The following is a 21,827-nucleotide window of genomic DNA, read 5'->3' as shown; positions in this document are numbered from 1 at the left end:
GAAGGGAGACCAGAATTGCACACAATATTCCAAAAATGCCCTAACCAACATCCTGTACAGCCACAATATGACCTCCTCCAACTCCTATACTCAATTATCTGTCTAATAAAGGAAAGCACCCCAAATGCCGCCTTCACTATCCTATCTATCTGCAACTCTACTTTCAAGGAGCTATGAACCTGCACTCCAAGGTCTCTTTGCTCAGCAACGCTCCCCAGGACCTTACCATTAAGTGTATAAGTCCTGCACTGATTTGTCTTTCCAAAATGCAGCATCTCACATTTAGCTAACTTAAACTCCATTGTCCATATGACCAAGATCCTGTTGTACTCTGTGGTAACCTTCTTCGGTGTCCACTACATCTCCAATTTTGGTGTCATCTGCAAACATACTAACTACACCTGCTATACCCAAATCATTTATATAAATGAAGAAAAGCAGTAGAATCCAGCATCGATCCATATGACACTCCGCTGGTCACAGCCCTCCACCACCACACTCTGTCTTCTGCTTTTGAGCCAGTTCTGTATCCAATGTCTAGTTCTCCTTGTATTCCATGAGATCCAGCCTTGCTAACCAGTCTATCATGAGGAACCTTGCTGAACGCCGTACCAAAGTCCATTTGGATCATGTCCACCACTCTTCCCTCTTTGTTACTTCCTCAAAAACTCAATCACGTTCCTGAGACATGATTTCCAACGCATAAAGTCATGTTGACTATCCCTAATCAGCCCTTGCTTTTCCAAGTGCATGTAAATCCTGTCCCTCAGGATTCCCTCCAACAACTTGCCCACCACTGAAGTCAGGCTCACTGGTCTATATTTAAGAAAGGTGGTAAGGATAAGCCAGGGAACTAGTGGCACTACGTTAGCCAGTCTCCAGTCTTCCAGCATCTCACCTGTGATTATCATTGATACAAATACCTCAACAAGTAGCCCAGCAACTACTTCCCTAGCTTCCCACAGAGTTCTAGGGTACACCTTATTGGGTCCTGGGGATTTATCCACCTTTATGTATTTTAAGACATCCAGCACCACCACCTTTGCAATTTGAACATTTTTCGAGATGTCACCATCTATTTCCTCACATTCTATATGGTCCATGTCCTTATCCACAGTAAACACTGAAGCAGATTACTCATTTAGTATCTCCCCAATCTCCTGCGATTCCATACATAGGCTACCTTGCTGATCTTTGAGGGGCCCTATTCTCCCCCTAGTTACCCTTTTGTCTTTAATGTATTTATAAAATCCCTATGCATTCTCCTTCACCCTATTTGCTAAAGCTATCTTATTTCCCCTTTTTGTCCTTCTGATTTCCCTCTTAAGCATACTCGTAGTATCTTTATATTCTTCTAAGGATTCACTTGATCTCTGCTGTCTCCACCTGACACATGCTTCCTTCTTTTTCTTGAACAAGCTCTCAATTTCTCTATTAATCTGGCATTCCCTACACTTCCCAGCCTTGCCTTTCACCCTAACAGGAATATACTTTTTCTGGATTCTTGTTATCACATTTCCGAAGGCTTTCCATTTTCCAGCTGTCTCTTTGCCTGCAAACATCTGCCCCCAATCAGCTTTTGAAAGTTCTTGCCTAATACCATCAAAATTGGCCTTCCTCCAATTTAGAACTTCAACTTTTAGATCTGGTCTAACTTTTTCCATCACTATTTTAAAACTAATAGAATTATGGTCGCTGGCCCCAAAGTGCTTCCCCACTGACACCTCAGTCACCTGCCCTGCCTTATTTCACAAGAGCAAGTCAAGTTTTGCACCTTCTCTCATAGGTACATCCACATACTGAATCAGAAAATGTTCTTGTACACACTTAGCAAGTTCCTCTCCATCTGAACTCTTAACACTATGGCAGTCCCAGTCTATGGAGAAAGTGAAGACTGCAGATGCTGCAGATCAGAGCTTAAAAATGTGTTGCTGGAATTCCTGAAGAAGGGCTTATGCCCGAAACGCCGACTCTCCTGTTTCTTTGATGCTGCCTGACCTGCTGTGCTTTTCCAGCAACACATTTTTAAGCTCAATCCCAGTCTATGTTTGGAAAGTTAAAATACCCTACCATAACCACCTTATTATTCATTAAGGTAATTGAGATCTCCTTACAAATTTGTTTCTCGTTTCCTGCTGACTTTTTGGGGGTGGGGGTGGGGGCGGGGGCGTCAGTAGTCCAATCTCAGTTTCACCCAAATAACTTCATCCTCCCTAAGTACAGCTGCAATGTTATCTCTTTTCAAAAACAACACTCCCCCTCCTCTCCTCTTGTCCCCCTTTCTATCCTTCCTATAGCATTTGTGTCCTGGAACATTAAGCTGCCAGTCCTGTCCATCCTGAGCCACGTCTCTGCAATTGGTATGGTATCCCAGTCCCGTATTCCGAAAGCAAAATACTGTGAATACTGAAATAGAAGTAGCAAATGCTGGAAATGTTCAGGCAGGTTTGGCAGCATCTCTGGAGAGAGAAACAATGAACATTTCAGGTCGAGACCTTTCAGCAGAAACACTCCACTTGAAGGGAAGTGGAAGTTTATCTGGTGCCATTGTTTGGGACCTGGTTTTGAATCCAGTCCATATTGATGGAATGGAAAACTTGCCTAATGACTTTAAAGGTTCAGGTCATAAATGAATCACAGTGTAAGACCAACCTTGAAATTCTTGCCAATATTCTTGGTCTCTGTCAGACTTCCAAGTGGGAACTGGGCATGTCACATTGGTGCAGTAGGATGGCATCTTTTCTGTTACAGGAATAGTAAAGAAAGATTTTATTTTTACTCCCTAGCATTTATCACTTGGGAATGTTTAGTGCTGTCATTGGTAATTGTTCAATAGTACGGTGGCACAGTGGTTAGCACTGCTGCCTCACAGCGCCAGAGACCCGGGTTCAATTCCTGACTCAGGCGACTGACTGTGTGGAGTTTGCACGTTCTCCCCGTGTCTGCGTGGGTTTCCTCCGGGTGCTCCGGTTTCCTCCCACAGTCCAAAGATGTGCAGGTCAGGTGAATTGGCCATGCTAAATTGCCCGTAGTGTTAGGTAAAGGGGTAAATGTAGGGGAATGGGTGGGTTGTGTGTCGGTGTGGACCTGTTGGGCCGAAGGGCCTGTTTCCACACTGTAAGTAATCTAATCTAAACTAATAACATAAAAACTAAAAGAAACAATAAACGGAAATTAAAAGCAGCTGGGATTTTCAAGTCCTAAAGTGGAGGGGTTTACCAAGTTTGCCTCACTTCTGATAGACACCTGGCTCAAAACATTACCTGTTTTTCTTCCCACAGGTGCTGCCAGACTTGCTGAGTTTCTCCAGAAATTTCTGTCTTTCCTTCACTATGTTGCTGTGTAAATCTTCAGCTCAGAAGCTGCAGTGTTCCAAACAAAATGCCAAACAAATTCTGGAGCCTTCTTCCTGAAGTTATAACCTTATTCTGGCCCAGATCTTTTATGGTGAAACTTTATTTCGATACTGTTTCTCAATGTTAAATAACAAAATATTCTCTTCTACGTGCTGGACTTTTAACCAACTGCAGCACATAGTTAAAGTTCCTGTGTTTTGCCTGGTCTTGAATCTTTTGTGGAATTTGGCTCTCTGTAGTTCCCATTTATGTAATACTGGAATAACAAAAGATTGATCCAAAATGGGATACTGTGAATGAATAAATTAAGCAGTTGACCATGTGTGTTAGCTGCACAAAATTTTCTGATACTCGATAGAATGCTTTTCAATTGATTCAACTGATTTTTGTGGTCATTGGGGACTGTTAGATTCTAAGCAACATGTCTGTGAAGTTACTTTTGTTCCCCCTTCCCCCACTCAAAGGGACAGAGTGTGATCTAAATTGATGCGATTAGGTAGTGGAACAACATTGCTATCTAATGGCAAAAGCCCCACCTACCAGCACCTGGCCCATATCCCTCCAAACCCTTCCTAGTCATATACCCATCCAGATGCCTCTTAAGTGTTGCAATTGTACCAGCCTCCACCACATCCTCTGGCAGCTCATTCCATGCACTTAACACCCTCTGCATGAAAAAGTTGCCCCTTAGGTCTCTTTTATATCTTTCCCCTCTCACCCTAAACCTATGCCCTCTAGTTCTGGACTCCCTGACCCCAGGGAAAAGACTTTGCCTATTTACCCTATCCATGTCCCTCATAATTTTGTAAACCTCTAAAAGGTCACCCCTCAGCCTCCGACACTCCAGGGAAAACAGCCCCAGCCTGTTCATCCTTTCCCTGTAGCTCAGATCCTCCAACCCTGGCAACATCCTTGTAAATCTTTTCTGAACCCTTTCAAGTTTCACAACATCTTTCTGAAAGGAAGGAGACCAGAATTGCACGCAATATTCCAACAGTGGCCTAAGACCTCCCAACTCCTGTACTCAATACTCTGACCAATAAAGGAAACCATACCAAACGCCTTCTTCACTATCCTATCCACCTGTGACTCCACTTTCAAGGAGCTATGAACCTGCACTCCAAGGTCTCTTTTTGTTCAGCAACACTCCCGAGACCTGACCATTAAGTGTATAAGTCCTGCTGAGATTTGCTTTCCCAAAATGCAGCACCTCTCATTTATTTGAATTAAACTCCATCTGCCACTTCTCAGCCCATTGGCCCATCTGGTCCAGATCCTGTTGTAATCTGAGGTAACCTTCTTTGCTATCCACTACACCTTCAATTTTGGTGTCATCTGCAAACTTACTAACTGTACCTCTTATGCTCGCATCCTAATCATTTATGTAAATGACAAAAGGTAGAGGGCCCGGCACCGATCCTTGTGCCACTCCACTGGTCACAGGCCTCCAGTCTGAAATGCAACCCTCCACCACCACCCTCTGTCTTCTACTTTTGAGCCAGTTCTGTATCCAAATGGCTAGTTCTCCCTGTATTCTGTGAGATCTAACCTTGCTAATTCAGTCTCCCTTGGGGAACCTTGTCAAACGCTTTACTAAAGTCCACGTCGATTACATCTACTGCTCTGCCCTCATCAATCTTCTTTGTTACTTCAAAAAACTCAATCATGTGCGTGAGACATGATTTCCCACACACAAAGCCATGTTGACTATCCCTAATCAGTCCTTGCCTTTCCAAATACACGTACATCCTGTCCCTCCGGATTCCCTCCAACAATTTGCCCACCACTGAGGTCAGGCTCACTGGTCTATAGTTCCCTGGCTTGTCCTTACCACCCTTCTTAAACAGTGGCACCACGTTTGCCAACCTCCAGTCTTCCTGAACCTCACCTGTGACTATCGATGATACAAATATCTTGGCAAGAGGCCCAGCAATCACTTCTCTAGCTTCCCACAGAGTTCTCGGGTACACCTGATCAGGTCCTGGGGATTTATCCACTTTTAACCGTTTCAAGACATCCAGCACCACCTCCTCTGTAATCTGGATATTTTGCAAGATGTCACCATCTATTTCCCTACAGTCTATATCTTCCATATCCTTTTCCACAGTAAATACTGATGCAAAATATTCATTTAATATCTCCCCCATTTTTTGTGGCTCCACACAAAGTCCACCTTGCTGATCTTTAAGGGGCCCTATTCTCTCCCCAGTTACCCTTTTGTCCTTAATATATTTGTAAAAACCCTTTGTATTTTCCTTTCTTCTATTTGCCAGAGCTATCTCATGTCCCCGTTTTGCCCTCCTGATTTCCTTCTTAAGTATACTCCTACCTTCTTTATACTCTTCTAAGAATCCATTCAATCTATCCTGTCTATAACTGACATATGCTTCCTCCTTTTTCTTAACCAAACCCTCAATTTCTTTAGTCATCCAACATTCCCTATACCTACCAGCCTTTCCTTTCACCCTGACAGGAATATACTTTCTCTGGATTCTTGTTAACTCATTTCTGAAGGCTTCCCATTTTCCAGCTGTCCCTTTACCTGCGAACATCCGCCTCCAATCAGCTTTCGAAAGTTCTTCCCAAATACCGTCAAAATTGGCCTTTCTCCAATTTAGAACTTCAACTTTTAGATCTGGTCTATCGTTTTCCATCACTATTTTAAAACAAATAGAATTATGGTCACTGGCCCCAAAGTGCTCCCCCACTGACACCTCAGTCACCTGCCCTGCCTTATTTCCCAAGAGTAGGTAAAGTTTTGCACCTTCTCTAGTAGGTACATCTGGTCGGCATGGACGCGTTGGACCGAAGGGTCTGTTTTCATGCTGTACATCTCTATGACTACAGCAACACAGTGCATCTGATCAGAGATGAGATAATTAAACAAAACAAAATACTGTGAATGCTAAAATAGAAACAGCCAATGCTAGAAATGTTCAGGCAGATTTGGCAGTATTTGTGGAGAGAGAAACAATTAATGTTTCAGGTAGAGATCTTTCAGTAGAAACATTCCACTCAAATGGAGGTGAAAGAATATCTGGTGCCATTGTTTGTAACCTGAGTTTGAAACCAGTCCAGATTGTTTGATAGAATGGAAAACTTGTCTAACGATTTAAAGGATTTAGATCACATCATGAGTTCAATACAATACAAGACCAACATTAATTTGTTGCAAATATTATTGGTTTCTGTTGACCTCCAGATGGGAGCTAGATGTGTCATATTGGTGCAGTAGAGAGGCACCTTTCTGTTCGAGGAACAGCACAGAAAGATTGCTACTCTTTAGCATTTATGACCGGGATGCTCAGTGTTGGCAGTGGGACTTCACGATTGCAAGTAATAACACAAGTACAAGCATTAACCAACGGATGTTAAGACAGCTGTAATTTGAAGTCTTGAAATAGAGCAGCTTACCAAGTTTAGTTCCCTTTGTTGCTGCTGTAAAGGCAGGTTCATAGAAACACCTAAAATAGGAGCAAAGTTGGCTATTTGCCCTTTCTGAGCCTACTCTGCCATTCATTATGATCATTCAACTCAATAGTCTTCTCCTATTTTTTCCCCCATATCCTTTGATCCCTTTAGTCTTGATGCTGTATCCAATTCCTTCCTGCAATCATACAATTATTTGGCCTCGACTGCTTTCTGTGGTAGCAGGTTCCACAGGCTCACCTGAAGAAGTTTCTCCACCTCTGTCCTAAATATTTCAGTTCATATTCTTCAGCTCTTTTGACCCTTAGTTCTGGACTTCCCAGACATATGGAACATCCTTCTTTCTTCTATCCTTTCTAGTCCTGTTAAAGTTTGTGGGTTGGCAACAGTCTTGACTTGAGCCAGTAAGTTCTGGGGAAAAGTACCACTCCAGGTTTGACTTCAAAAATCAAAGCTGAAGACCTGATAGAGTGCTGCATTGCTGGAGATACCACCTTTCAAATGAGACGTTAAACCAAGGCCCCAATCTACCTGGAAAAGGGTCACCCAGACTCTTGACATTATCTGTGGCTTCTCTCTCTGCAAATGCTGCCAGACCTGCTTAGTTTCTGCATCATTTTCTGAATTTGTTTCACTATGTTGCTATGTTCAGCCCACAAACACAGGTGTTCCAAACAAAACACCAAAAAAAATTATGGTGCGTTCCTCCTGAAGATATTACCTTATTCTGGCCCAGATCTTTTCTGGTTAAACTGTATTTTGGTACTGTTTCTCAATGCTAAATAACAAAATATTCTCTTTTGATACATGCTGGACTTTTAACCAACTGCATCACGCAGCTAAAGTTCCTGTGTTTTGCCTGGTCTTGAATCCTTTGCAGATTTTAGCTCTCAGTAGTTCCCATTTATGTAATACTGGAATAACAAAAGATTGATCAAAAATGTGATACTGTGAATGAATAAATTAAGCAGTTGACCATGTGTGTTAACTGCACAAAATGGTCTGTTAATTATTAGAATGCTTTTCAATTGATTTGACTGATTTTTGTGGTCGTTGAGAGCTGTTAGTTTCTAAGCAACATCTCTGTGCTGTCTGTGAAGTTATTTTTGTTCCCCTCCCCCACTCAAATGAACAGCCGCATGATTCACAACAGGTGCCATTCGGCTGTGGTCGTTATAATAGAACAGCATTGCCATCTAATGACAAACAATCAACACTACAGCAACAAAGTGCAATTGATCAGAGATGAGATAATTAAGCATAGAGTTATAGAGATGTACAGCATGGAAACAGACCCTTTGGTCCAACTCGTCCATGCAGACCATGCTGATAGAAAAGAACATGATATTAAATGTTGGATGGTAATTGTCTCTGCTCAGGAAATCTCTACTGGAGTTCCTCAGGGCAGATATTTCAATCAACGTGATCAGATCGATCATGAAACCTCTGCGGCATGTGGGACTTGATCCCAAGTCTCTTGGCTGAGGTAGGGACACTACCACTGCACCACAAACACCTCAGGGTAATGCCATCAGTCCAATCTTCTTCATCAGTGACCTTTCCTCCATCCTAAGGTCAGAAGTGATGTTCACTGATTGCACAATGTTTAGCACCATTCATGACTCCTCAGATACCGAAGCATTTCTTATCCAAATGCAGGAAGACCTGGACAATATCCAGGTTTGGGCCGGCAAGTGGCAGGTAACATTCTGCCAAACAAGTGCCAGGCAATGATCCATCTCCAACAAGAACCTACCCCACCCCATTACATTCAGTGGTGACACCATCACGGAATCCCCCAATATCAACATTCTGGGGGTATCCTTAACTATAAACTGAAGGATTAGCCATGTAAATACTGAATTTCTCCAGCACTTTCTGTTTTTACTAAACCACAAATAATGTTTCACCAAAAATCTGAGTCAGGGTAAGGTTATTATTGCAGAACACAGCACAAAACTCTACAGTTAATTTCCATGCGTTTTATGGACTCTGTAAAAGAGACTTGTATTTATGTAGCCCTTTTCACACCCACTTGCTGTCTTAAGTTATTTTAGTCAATAAAGTGCTTCTTGAATTGTAGCCATTGTTCTAATATAAAAACGATGCAGCGGACAATTTTTGTGCAGCAAACTTCCACAAGCATTCATGTCTTGAGGATCTGATAACCTATTTGTGAAATGTTTTGCAGGATTTCCCTGCTCTTTGAAATAATGCTATGGAGTCTTTTAAATGCACCATAGCAGATAGAATGGGGAAAACACACAAAAACAGAAATTGCTGGAAAAACAAATCCGGTATGGCAGCACCTGTAGAGAGAAAACACGATTTATGTGTTGAGTCTGGGTGACCCTTTTTCAGGTAGATCGGGGTCTTGGTTTGGAGGGTGGTATCTCCAACAATGCAATGCCCTGTCAGGTCTACAGTTTTGAGTTTTGCCATTCCATCAATCTGGACTAGTTTCTGTCAGCTCCAACTCCGACCAGCAAAGAGTTTTCCCCTCGATTCCCATTGTCTTGAGATTTGTCAGGACTTCTTGATGCCACTGGGTCAAATGTGGCCTTGATGTCAAGGTCAATTATTCTCCCCTTGCTTTGGAATTCAGCTCTTTCATCCTTGTTTGAATCAAAGCTGTAAAGATGTTAGGAGCTGTGTGGGCCTTGGCAGAACCCAAAGTGACTGTGTGAGCAGCTTATTGGACCTTAGAGAGTAATTCTGTTTTTCTCTCTCTGCAGATCTGCTGATTTTTCTCTAGCATTTTATTTTTATTTCACATTTCCAGCAACTGTGATACTTGGCTTCCAATTTAATATTTTATTTTCGTAGTTGAGGAGGAAGATGTATTGTTTTTAATCAGTAGCAGCACAGCTGAGTTTCTGTGTTTCATGTTGTTAGTTCTTTTATAGATTTGGTGTCTTGGTATGATAAGAGAGTGCAATGGTAGGAAAGGGTACAGTGAATGTACAAGTTAAGCAGTCAGCCATTACAGTTAACTGCACTTCATGCGATGTCAATGTGGTTGACTAGGCCAGTGTTTATTACTCATTCCAAATTTCCCAGAGGGCAGTTCAGAGTCAATTGTGTTGCTATTGGTTTGGAGTCACATGTATGCCAGACCAGGTAAAGATGGTAGGTTTCCTTTGTTAGTGGACAATAGTGCACCAGCTTTTTTAAAAAATGACAGTTGACTATGTGATCACCATTTTACCAGATTTTTATTGAGTTCAAATTTCACCAGTCACTGTGGTGAGATTTGAACTTTTTAAAAACAAATATTAATTTATGGTATATGGACGAGCATTTACTGCCCATCCCTGATTGTCCTTGAACAAGTGTTGGTGAGCACAGTGTTCGGGATTACAAGTTCAGTAACATTATCACTACTCTGATGTCTAACATTACTGTTTTATCAAGCTTAATAGAATGCAAATTGATCCAAGGAATTTTTAGATTACTGAGAATTCTCAAAACCTCTCTCTACTATGTGTCATTCTTTTGCACATTAAACTATGACTATGTCCTTTCTGTGCTTATGCTGTTTATCAGTATTTTCAAACTACAATTTTCTGCACAAGTCACATTGTGCTGCACTTGCTTGGCATACAAGATTCAACCCATCAATTCCTACATGCTTTACAAACTGAAAACCAAGGCCCTTAGCCTTGTATCAAGTATACGTTTTGAACACATTTAACTGACTTTATCTGAGTTACACTAGGTGGCAGTCTAATCATTTATTACTTTTTCAAATATATTTAAGTTCAGCTTGGTTCTCTTTTCTTGTATATTTTTCAAGTTATTTTGTTGCTTTTATATCCTTTCCATGTAATTATTTGGCATATATGGATCATGCTTTTGCTTAATACTTGTCAGCCATAGCTCAACAGCTAATGGAAAAAGCAAGGTATTTTGTGAAGTCTGAAAGAAAATGTCTGACTGTAATAGCCAGTTAATTGTAATTGACGTTTAAGTTAGAGCACAAAAACCCACTATAAATGGGTCATCATAATCTTTGCTTTAAACTCTTTTACTATTTCCACATCATTCATTATTGTTGAGAGCCAAAGGGGATAGCCAAAATCATTGAATCCCCACAGTGTGGAAGCAGGCACTTTAGCCCATCGAGTCTATGCCAACCCTTCAAAGAGCATCCCACTGTGGCCCAGCCCCTACCCCTATCTCTCTAACCCTGCATTTTCCGTGGCTAATCCACCTAAACTGTGCCCACTGGACACTACGAGAGAATTCCGCCTAACCTGTGCACCTTTGGACTGTGGAAGAAACTAGAGCATTTGGAGGAAACTAATGCAGACCTGGGGAGAAAGTGCAAACTACTCACAGACAGCCACGCAAGGGTGCGGTCGAACTCATGTCCCTGGCGCTGAGAGCCAGCAGTGCTAACCACCGAGCTACCGTGTTGTCCAAAATATTTTCTAAAAAAAATTACAGACACTTCCAAAGAATCCTTCACAAACTTTGGTTGTCCCAACATATCTTATCACCAATGAAGTACTTTTGAAAGTTCTGGTTATATTTTCAGAAATATGGAACTGACTGGACACAGATCCCAATTGTGGCAATGAAATACATTACCATTGCTCAAAGCAAATGATCATTAAGGAATTTTTAAAAAACTGCCATACTTTTGTATTTGTTGACATAATGGTGTGGATTTTTCCATATCCATTTGAGAGGGAAGATGGTTCAACATCTCACATGGCCCTTCTCATATTGCAATACATTGTGCACTGCTCTAGAGTAATAGCTTGGACTATGTGCTTCAAGCCTGTCAAGTATCTGATTTGTTTAGAGTGCTACCATTGATGCTAAGCCTGTTCTCTGCCTCATTGTGAATTGGAAGGCCGTAATATCTTGCATTGTTGCAGCTGGAGAATGGAGGCACTTGTGTGATATTTTCTAGTGTCTGTGGAGACAGTCAAACATCATGTTCCATGTTCCATCATTGTAGGTCACTCGGAGGTGCCTTCAAAGTGGGATTTGAGATAAATGATAAATTTCAAATTAAGTAATAACAAAAGATTCAACTCTGAGAGAATACGTTTAACCCGAATGTCAGAAGTTCTTTGCACACATATGGTTTAATGCAACTATAACTAGCTACATCTATATTAATTGTTCTTTTACTCTAGTAACCTATCCTAAGGTGACATTAAGCAAGTTGCTGATAATGGAGACCAGCCCAAATTTGTACAAAAGTTTGTTTGTAGTATCTTTATGGATTGGTGAGTGAGGATGAGCCACATTTTTTTAAACTTCAAAATATACTTGATTAATAAAAAACATTTGCGTATACTCAGTCACAAATGCAGTTCGGTTTTGTACATACAATAGCATATCAAGGAAACAAACAAACATTATAGTTAGACTCTAACCAAACAAAACAAAGACTTCTCTTACATGTACAATACTATATTTACATGCACTTGAGGTACAAGGAGGGTCTGATAACTGAACAGACCCCCAATTAGCTTCTGCAGGAAGACCTCAGCCTCAAGCTTTAGTGCATCCCTCAGCAGGTAGTCTTGTACTTTGGAATGTGCAACTGAGCCAAATGCCCTTGCTCATCTCTACCAGTGGTTTCTGATTGTCCTTGGTATCCCTGCGCTGGGTGCAGGAAGGCCAAGTCTTGATTAACATATAATGATACCAACTGGGAATTATAATCAAACACCTTATTAACACTAGCTATCTGGGTTTGCATGTGATGGATACTCATTTGGGTGAAGAAATGTGTTGTCTCAACATAATTTAACCCCTTCAAGATGTGGGATCGCGAATGAAAGTTGAAACAACAATGAACCTAAAATGGTGATCAAATGCAAGATAGTGTAAAATGGTAATGCTAAAACCTTGCACTATTTTTAAAATCTTGCCATATTTTAAGCAGTCTTTAGTAATTTCTTTCATTTCAGACACTTGGTTCTGGTGGTGGTTATCATACTCTAATATATTATATCTTTTGATATATTGCAGGAGGAAATGGCATCTGTACATGACAAATAATCCTGTAAATGATGAAGGGTATCTGTAAATTATTGAGCTGTAATAGAGTTGAGAGCAACATCTGCACAGTACAGTTTTGTCTTTGTTTCTCAGGCCTTCAATTACGAGTACGTCCACTGCCATACCTACAAGCACACAACTACTGACCTCACCTTCACGGATTGAACCAATGAAAGCTCTAGATTCAAGGTTCACTGAAAGATCCAAAGCAACTCCGGGAACAGCTCCCATCTCTTCTGCCGCTAGACAGAGTGACTTGGAAAGGTATGGCCAAGGCAACATGTATGTGTATTGCATAGGTCCAGTTCAATCAGCGAAGGGAGGAATGAAAATGTATACATGGGTGAAAAATTGGTACAATAAGGGCTGTGTTGTTGTGACTTTTTGCAGCTTCATTATATGGATAGATATATCTGTGTGCAGTGGCCCAGAACTTCCATTATCTGGATCAGGGCCCAAAGTAATTTTTGGGCTCCTGTTGAGATTTTCTCGATGCTACTTTTTGGTTTTACTGGGACTGTGTTCATTCTTGCTATCTCTTATTAGGTGCTGCAGCCATGTACCATCATTGCTTTCAGTATTTGGGTTCCAAAAAGCAGAGCCAGAAGAAGTAATTAGTATCCTCAGTAATTGTTAACTGTCCATTTAACTTAAAGCCACAACACACAAGGAAAGCGACTATTTTTCTTGGTACCATGGTATTTAAATGAACATAAGACAATAGGCATAAATTAGCAACATGTAACACAAAAGCACACTTTCTGATAAGGTTACCAATTCACAAAGCTGGAATGTTTTAACCAGGTGCTGCACTGTCTGCATTTCTGATTTGAATTTAACAGTTGACACAATGTTCATTATAACAGCAATTCACTATAGATTTTTCTCATGGAGTAGCTCCTGAAATAGGAGCCAAAAGCTAGAGAGTCCACATTCATTTGCAGATAATTAATTATTTCGATGATAATACGTTTTTCCAGCTGCTACTTGGCTGTGTATTCCTTTTGTTGACAGTTTGAAACTGAAGTCTTCACAGTCTCCCTTTTCCCCAACCACTTATTTCCCCTCGACCCTTGCTACCACCATCTTTCCACTCTTCAATCGTGGATCTGCTGAAGAAAAGCAACACTTGGCCACCATCACCATTGTAGCCTTGGTGAAAGAGGCCAGCTTATGGCCTCCACCCTCAGTCAGCATTCGGTTTTCCAACTGTACATTACTCCTCCAGTCAAAGCTTCTCTCCTGTATTTGTTGCCGTTAGGTCACTACACTAGACAGTCTATCATCAGCAAGCCCAAGAGTGAACCAGCCTGTGATTGGATGAGGGGATCCTTACCATTCACTTCCACTCATTCAATGGGGAGACTTTTTCACTGATTGATCAGTCCACAAGTGGATGCTCCTGGGTATGTTGTGGATTTTTGAGCATGGACTTGTCCATCATGCCCATGTATTTGGAATGCTGATCCAGATTCTTGGAGATTGGACCTGAGTTGGGAGATGTATGTCACGAACCTTTGGAGGTCCAAAATGTGCGCAAGGGTGGAAATTGTCAAGCAGGTGTATTGTAGCTGGTTTCCGATGTCTGGGACTCTCTGAGAAAGTTTGTGACACCTGAGCTCTATGGCATCATTCCAAACTATATTTTCCTTCATTGTACCTGTCCAGCACCAGGTTAATATAATATCAACGGCTTTACCCTGAGTTGTAGTTGATATTGGACAGGATGGGCAGTTGATGGAGTTTTCTGTGAAATTGAAGTTGCTTTCTATTAAAACATGCTGTGGTGTGGAATGAGAATTACTTAGCATTTGTGAAACAAAAGGTAAAATTTGGGAGAAGGTTTGCAGCTTGGGTGCTCGTTGTTGTGGTTCTGTTCGCCGAGCTGGGAATTTGTGTTGCAGACGTTTCGTCCCTGTCTAGGTGACATCCTCAGTGCTTGGGAGCCTCCTGTGAAGCGCTTCTGTGATCTTTCCTCCGGCATTTGTAGTGGTTTGTCTCTGCTGCTTCCAGTTGTCAGTTCCAGCTGTCCGCTGCAGTGGCCGGTATATTGGGTCCAGGTGGATGTGTTTATTGATTGAATCTGTGGATGAGTGCCATGCCTCTAGGAATTCCCTGGCTGTTCTCTGTTTGGCTTGCCCGATAATAGTAGTGTTGTCCCAGTCGACAACACTACTATTATCGGACAAGCCAAACAGAGAACAGCCAGGGAATTCCTAGAGGCATGGCACTCATCCACAGACTCTATCAACAAACACATCGACCTGGACCCAATATACCGGCCACTGCAGCGGACAGCTGGAACTGACAACCAGGAGCGGTAGATACAAACCACTACAAATGCCGGAGGAAAGATCACAGAAGCGCTTCACAGGAGGCTCCCAAGCACTGAGGATGTCACCAAGACAGGGGACGAAACGTCTGCAACACAAATTCCCAGGTCGACGAACAGAACCACAACAATAAGGTAAAGCTGGTATGATTCCCTCTTCTCAAAACTCACTGTTCCCTCTGTGTAGGAGTAAAGAGCAAGTACTCTCCAAAGACTTGAAGCTTAGAGAGGTTCAGGAGAGCAGCAGTGACAGTGAAGAGAAGATTCCAGCTTCCAAAATCTCCTCTCTGTCTAAACGTAAGAACGACACTGAGGGAGAAGTTGTGGAAAAGAAAAAGAAAGGCCGACCAAGGAAAGAAACAAAGCACACGCCAGTAACCACAGCATCTCAGGTATGGGTCTGATAATCTCTAATAAAACTCTATAATTCTTCACTCTGTGGGCAAATGCACCCTCCGCTCTGTGACTGCCTGTCTAGCTTCACATGTGTAGTGTAATCCTTAACACAAGTTCAGTCCCAGATCTTTGTTGAACTAACTGATCTTGGTCATGGTGCCTGTGGAGATGCTAAATTTGACTTCATTATTTCTTGATGAGGAAATGGAACTATCTCTCTTGTAAGTAGGTATTTTGTAATCAACCTGTTCAGGGATGTTGCTGTACACCACTTCAGCAGGTGGGACATAGAGCAGTACAGCACATGAACAGGCCCTTTGGACTTGCATGTCCATGCTAACCATAATGCCATTCTAAACTTATCCCATCTCCTTGCACATGGTCCGTATCCCTGTATTCCCTTTCTGTTCATGTGTCTAGCTAAAGGTCTCTTAAACGTTGCTATTGTATCTGCATCAACCATCTCTCCTGGTATTGTGTTCACTTGAACCCAGACTTCCTGGCTCAGAGTTAGGGATGCTACCACTGAGTCACAAGAGCTCTCCCTTCCATGGTTATACTCCCTCCTGAATGGCATCTGTGTTGGTCAGAGGGAAGGGCCTTGTGAAATCCCAAGGCCAATTATCCTACAATAACTATCGCTGTTTACATTGACAGAATGGCAACTTCAGCACAGGCCCAATGATATAAAGGAACCATGTCTCAGTGCAATTTTTGATCCCTGCCACCAACAGTAAATAGCCTATATCATCTGTCCTTTGTGCTAAGCAAGTAGTCTTGGCACACTCATAACAGCATCTTCCTCTGTTGCACTTTGCCTTGACAGAATTTGTGACACTCTGGGCTACCTAGATGTTCAGGTTGCCCCCTCTGAACTTCCCTGATGGAGCCCAAAGGAACACAAAGCAATATATTGACTTGGTTGCGAGAAAGCTGAGGTTTGTACATCAGTCTGTTTTGAACTCTGCTCCTTTTTTTTGGTCAGGATTTGCTCCCTAAGTCTTTAACTCTCCTGAGGCATCCCCAAGACAATGGTACTATTTGTCATGGTTTGAATTTGTTTAACGAGTGCCAGGAAATACTTATGCCTCAATTGTATGCAGTCGGATGTCGAGAGGGATTGGGCATGCATTGTTTGCTCTGAGTTTGACTCAAGCATGCCGTGCCTCAGGCAAATGTTTCCTGTGCACCAAATGTAAAGGTGTTAATCTTGTCAGTCCAATTCTTGAACAGCAGTTGCTTGGAGAAACTTGGCAGGTCTGACAGCATCAGTCAAAAGAAAACAGAGGTAATGTTTTGAGTGTGGTGCAGGAAAAGCACAGCCAGTTAGGTAACATCCGAGGAGCAGGAGAATTGATGTTTTGGGCATAAACCCTTCATCAGGAATGAGGCCAGTGTGTCCTTCCTGTTTTGGGTCCTGTGATCCATTCTCGGAACATCTCCACAGAAGCTGCCATACTTGCTGAGTTTCTCTGGCAGTTTCTGTTTCTGTTTTTTCCAGATTGCCAATATCCACAGTTCTTTGTTTTATTTCGTTCCATTTCTCACTGGGTGTAGGTTGATGGCACAATCTGGCACATTTTGGCGCACACAAGCCAATTGTGTGCTGTGGGTGTACTTTTTTTGCAGGTAATATTAAGTTGTGTTTGGACAATTTAAAGAGAAGTTTACTCTGCACTGGACAGACCCGACCTGAGAATGCTCAGGAAACACAAAATGATCCATTCTATTAGTCGTACATCCCTACCATAGGGAAGCAGGCAAGGCTCATTGAGTCCACACCGACCCTCCAAAGAACATCCCACCTACACCCCCTGTCTTACCCTATCCCTCTGTCCCTGCATTTCCCATGGCTAATCCACCTGCATTTCTCTGACACTATGGGCAATTTTGCATGGCCAATCCATCTAACCTGCATTTCTTTGGACTACTGGAGGAAACTAGAGCACCCAGAGGAAACCCACGCAGACTTGGGGAGAATGTACAAACTTCACACAGTCAGTTGTCTGAGGATAGAATCAAACCTGGATCCCTAGCACTGTTAGGCAGTAGTGCTCACTACTGAGCCAATGTGCTACCCTCAATTAAGTCCATTAAGGCAAAAATGAATTTACATGCCTGATATTTTCCAGGAAGTGGAGAATGTTAACTTAGATGATTTCAACATTCTTTCTTTTCAGGCTATCCCGTCAATAGAAAAGGAGGTGTCTCGTGTTGCAGCTCCCCTCGTTGTATTTAAACTCCCAACACCGGCACCAAAGAAAGCCTTTAACATACAGGTAAGAAATAGCATTGGCAAGAGCATTTTTTCATCAACTTTCTAGAGTGTCCCTGAGCCAGGTCTGCACAGCATTTCAGGACAAGGTCTCTGAATGAGATTGCAATATCAAGAATGAACTACAGATAGTGCAGTGCATGCCATCATCATGGAGCTAACGCTATACTGTCCAAATTTATCTTTCTTAGGGAAAACCTCTCTCAGCAGGTATACACAACTCTCTCTTCCCTTATCAGTCAAAACTGAATTTGAGCATCTGTCCAGGAGGTGAAAGGATAATGTCTGATTCATTCCGCAGTAAACTCTACTTATTGATAAGGAAATTGTATAAAGCCTTAAAGTTATTTGCAATAGGTGAACAATATCACATTCTACTTGTATTCCTCCGTATGAAATTTGTTCCGTAATTATAAAAGTTAAATCAGTGATGAGATGGTCAATTGAAATCATGATTAAGAATGCATAAATGAATGACTTGAGAGAAATTGTGTGGAGTGTGCAGTCTAAGTCCCTTTTCCTTGATTTAAGGTAAGCACTGAACCAGCTATGTACATAGAGGTGGAAAATGAAGTTCCAACAGTAACGGGGTGGAAATTAAGCCGGTTAAAGTGCATGAGAGAAGGGAAACAGTGGGACACACTACTAACCAGTCGAATCCTCACTGCTGCAGGAAGCTGGTGAGTATAAGCTTCGCAGAAGCCTGATTGTAATTGTGAGAATTGACTTATAGACCTGGTAGGTGTTGAATTCTGGAAGTTGCTGATTCTAATACTGGTCTTGTTATTCATCAGGTTAAATCACTATTAAACTTTTTGATGATGGTTGCAGGAGTAGTTGTTGATCTAATAGTTCTGCTTAAATTAGTGAAGTATTTAGATTTGTTACATATGCATATCTGGTCTTTATGTATATTGTTAAGAGTTGCAGTGTAATAGGCTTCCTGTGCGTGTCTATATGTAAAGCTCCTAATCCTTATTCATTTGTTTCAATAGTGTAACTATGTATGAATGTTGCTCTTTCATCTTGTCAGTCATGGTTACTTCCATGAAACTGCCATTATTATGTATCATTGGTGTAATGATATGGGGTTTACAATTTTAAGACTGTGGGTGACTAGCACGACCATTAATGGGGGTAGTAGCTAGTTTCAGATTTCTTTTTGTGAGGGTATTTTGAAAAAAAAAGCTGTCTCCACGTGACTGATACTGGAACTTATTAATGCATTTAAGATGTGTGTGTGGAGAGGGCAGAAGTGGTGAATTGTCTCTTGATTGTAAATGTTGACAGCCACAAAGTGATTTAGCCTAGGTCTACCATGATGTATTGCAGAAAAATAACTTGCTGTCTTGTGACTGTGGTTTGCCACCAGGCACCTTCCCAGTCTCTCCACGTTTAGGTAACTTTTCCCATAGAAGTGTGTAGGTTTTCTTTCCTCATTCCTTGACAGTTTTTGTGACATACAGCTTTGGGAAAGAGATTTAACTTGTAAACCCTCTTGCCAAAAGCCAGGTATTCAAATAGTTATCTTGTTCTCAGACACATGGTTTTCTGTCTCACTGCTATATTAAGCATGGGTTTCAATCTGAAAAACTTCATTTGAATAGAGCTAAGTGCCACATCAGGAGCTGGAGAGTGGAGGAGTTGAACTTCGTGGCTTTTCAACTGCAACTCAAGTTGAGAAGTTATTTACTGTAATACTTCAAGGTACTTGCATGAGGTGGAAAGAGCTCATTCAAGGAAGGAAAATGTTTTCAATTTAGACCAAAGATAATTTAAAATTCATGTCTCTAACTTGACTCCCCCTTTGACAGACTATTTCACGCTGAACGGCTGACTGGACATATTCTCGTTTTATGATTCTGTGATAAATGGTCAAAATGGTATCGAAGTGCATACTGACTTTGAAGCTGTAGAAATTTAAAGATAAAAACGGATTTATCGTGTGGAGTTTCTTAGAGGTCCAGAATAATTTAAGAGAACGTTATTCAGCAGGTGGAATCTTCCAGAAAACTTTGCAGTAAATATTTTTGGTCAGCATGCAGCGATCCATTACAATGTGTTGAAATCTGCAGGGCTAAATGCATGTTTCATTTGGCCATTTCTATGATAGTTCACACATACAACTGTTGTATTATCTTCAAGATTAGGGTTTGCGACTGCTTTCTATTCTTTCATCCTCAATGTTTTTCATCGTGAGCAAAGAAACACTTACTCTCTTGAACTCAAGATTGAATGATAGATATAAATGGGCATATGATAGTGCACCAAGCTGTGCAAATCATTTGAAGCAAAAGCACTTGACTTGCTCTACAAATACATAACGTGCAGTCCTTTTACGCATCCATACCCCGCAAGGATGGTTTTCAGGCCCTCAGCTTATTCCTCTCCAATAGACCCATCCAGTCCCTTTCACCGATACCCTCCTCCTTCTCACCTAACTAGTCCTCACCCTAAATAACTTTTCCTTTAACTCCTCCCATCTCCTCCAAATCAGGGGTGACCATGGGCACTTGGATGGGCCTCAGCTACGCCTGCCTCTTTGGCTATGTCAAACAGTCCCTCTTCGGTACCTACACAGGCACTGTGCCCCAACTCTTCGCCGTTACATTGATGACTGCATCTGTGCAGCATCCTACACCCAGGCTGAACTGGAACAGTTCATAGACTTTGCCCACAACTTCCACACCACCCTTAAATTAATTTGGTCTATCTCCAACACCCCCTTCCCTTTCTTGACCTCTGCCTTTCCATGTCCGGCGACAATCTCCGGATGGATGTTTACTACAAACCCACAGACTCCTATAACTACCTGGACTGCACATTCTCCCACCCAGTATCCTGCAAGAAGTTCATCCCATTCTCCCAACTCTTTCACTGTATCTGCTTGGACGAGGAGACATTCTACTCCCAAGCATCCCAGATGTCCACCTATTTTGAACAAGGTGCTTTTCCTCCCATTGTCATTCAGACAGCCCTCGGCAGCACCGTCTCCATTCCCTGTTCCTCTGCTCTAACCCCCACCACCAACAGATGTAAGGGTCCCTCTTGTCCTCCCATACCAACCCACATCCAAAGTATCATCCTTAAACATTTCCGCCAACTCCAACTAGACCCCATCACCAAGAACATCTTCCTGTCCCCACCCCGGTCTGCCTTCCGCAAGGACCATTCCCAATCGCCAATCCTTTGTTGTGCCACTCTCCTCACCAAATCCCCCAACTCCCAGGTACCTTCCCCTGCAACTGTAAAAGATGCAAAACCTGCTGGCATACCTCCATCTAGGGCCCCAACAGTCCTTCCAGGTGAGACAGAGGTTCACCTGCCTCTCGTCCAACCTAGTTTACTGTATTTGGTGCACGCGATGTGGTCTTCTCTACATTAGGGAGACCGAATGTAAATTAAGGGAACATTTTGCTGAGCTTCTCAGCCATGATTGCAGGGGCCGACCTGACCTCCCAATCACCACTCATTTTAATTGCCTTTCCCATTCCCTTTCTGACGTGACCACCCTTGGTCTCCTTCATTGCCACAACAAATCAAACCGCAAATTGGAGGAACAACACCTTATCTCCCGCTTGGGCGCTACAGCCGGAAGACTCAACATTGAGTTCTCCAATTTCAAATAACCCCTCATCCCATCACCTGACTCCCTTTCCACCCACCTTCCATTCCTGTCATCGACCCTTCATAGTAACCACCAACCGGACTCATTCGTCCCATCGACCAACCAGCTTGTACCCTCTACCTGTCTTCACCTATCCCCGCTTCACCACCCTGCCGCCCCCCCCCCCCCCCCCCCCACCCCTTTTATTTGCAACTCCCCTTACACCGACCCCCACTCCTGAAGAAGGGTTATACCTGAAATATTGATATCACCTCCTGATGCTGCCTGGCTTGTTGTGTTCTTCCAGCCTCCTGCTTGTCTACCCACAAATACAGTGGTACAAAAGCTAGTTACAGAAGCTAGGGATATTCCAGTAAGTATCTCACCACATGGCGCTCATCCTGTACA

General features: G+C 42.3%; 1 protein-coding gene across 1 annotated transcript in view; it reads left to right on the top strand.

Moving 5' to 3' along the window:
- The window catches only part of hira (histone cell cycle regulator a), a 113,702-nt gene that overhangs the window by 68,165 nt on the left and 23,710 nt on the right, over nucleotides 1–21,827 (top strand). Inside the window, exons 15-18 of the mRNA XM_072587123.1 lie at nucleotides 12,903–13,073; nucleotides 15,329–15,533; nucleotides 17,718–17,816; nucleotides 18,344–18,492. Of these exons, the coding sequence (XP_072443224.1) occupies nucleotides 12,903–13,073; nucleotides 15,329–15,533; nucleotides 17,718–17,816; nucleotides 18,344–18,492 (624 nt within the window). The remainder of the gene's footprint in view (nucleotides 1–12,902; nucleotides 13,074–15,328; nucleotides 15,534–17,717; nucleotides 17,817–18,343; nucleotides 18,493–21,827) is intronic.

This window comes from Chiloscyllium punctatum, chromosome 17 (assembly GCF_047496795.1).
Source record: "Chiloscyllium punctatum isolate Juve2018m chromosome 17, sChiPun1.3, whole genome shotgun sequence".
Taxonomy (NCBI): Eukaryota; Metazoa; Chordata; class Chondrichthyes; order Orectolobiformes; family Hemiscylliidae; genus Chiloscyllium; species Chiloscyllium punctatum.
Note: the sequence above shows the minus strand (reverse complement) of the source record. Positions and strands in the feature narration are given on the sequence as shown.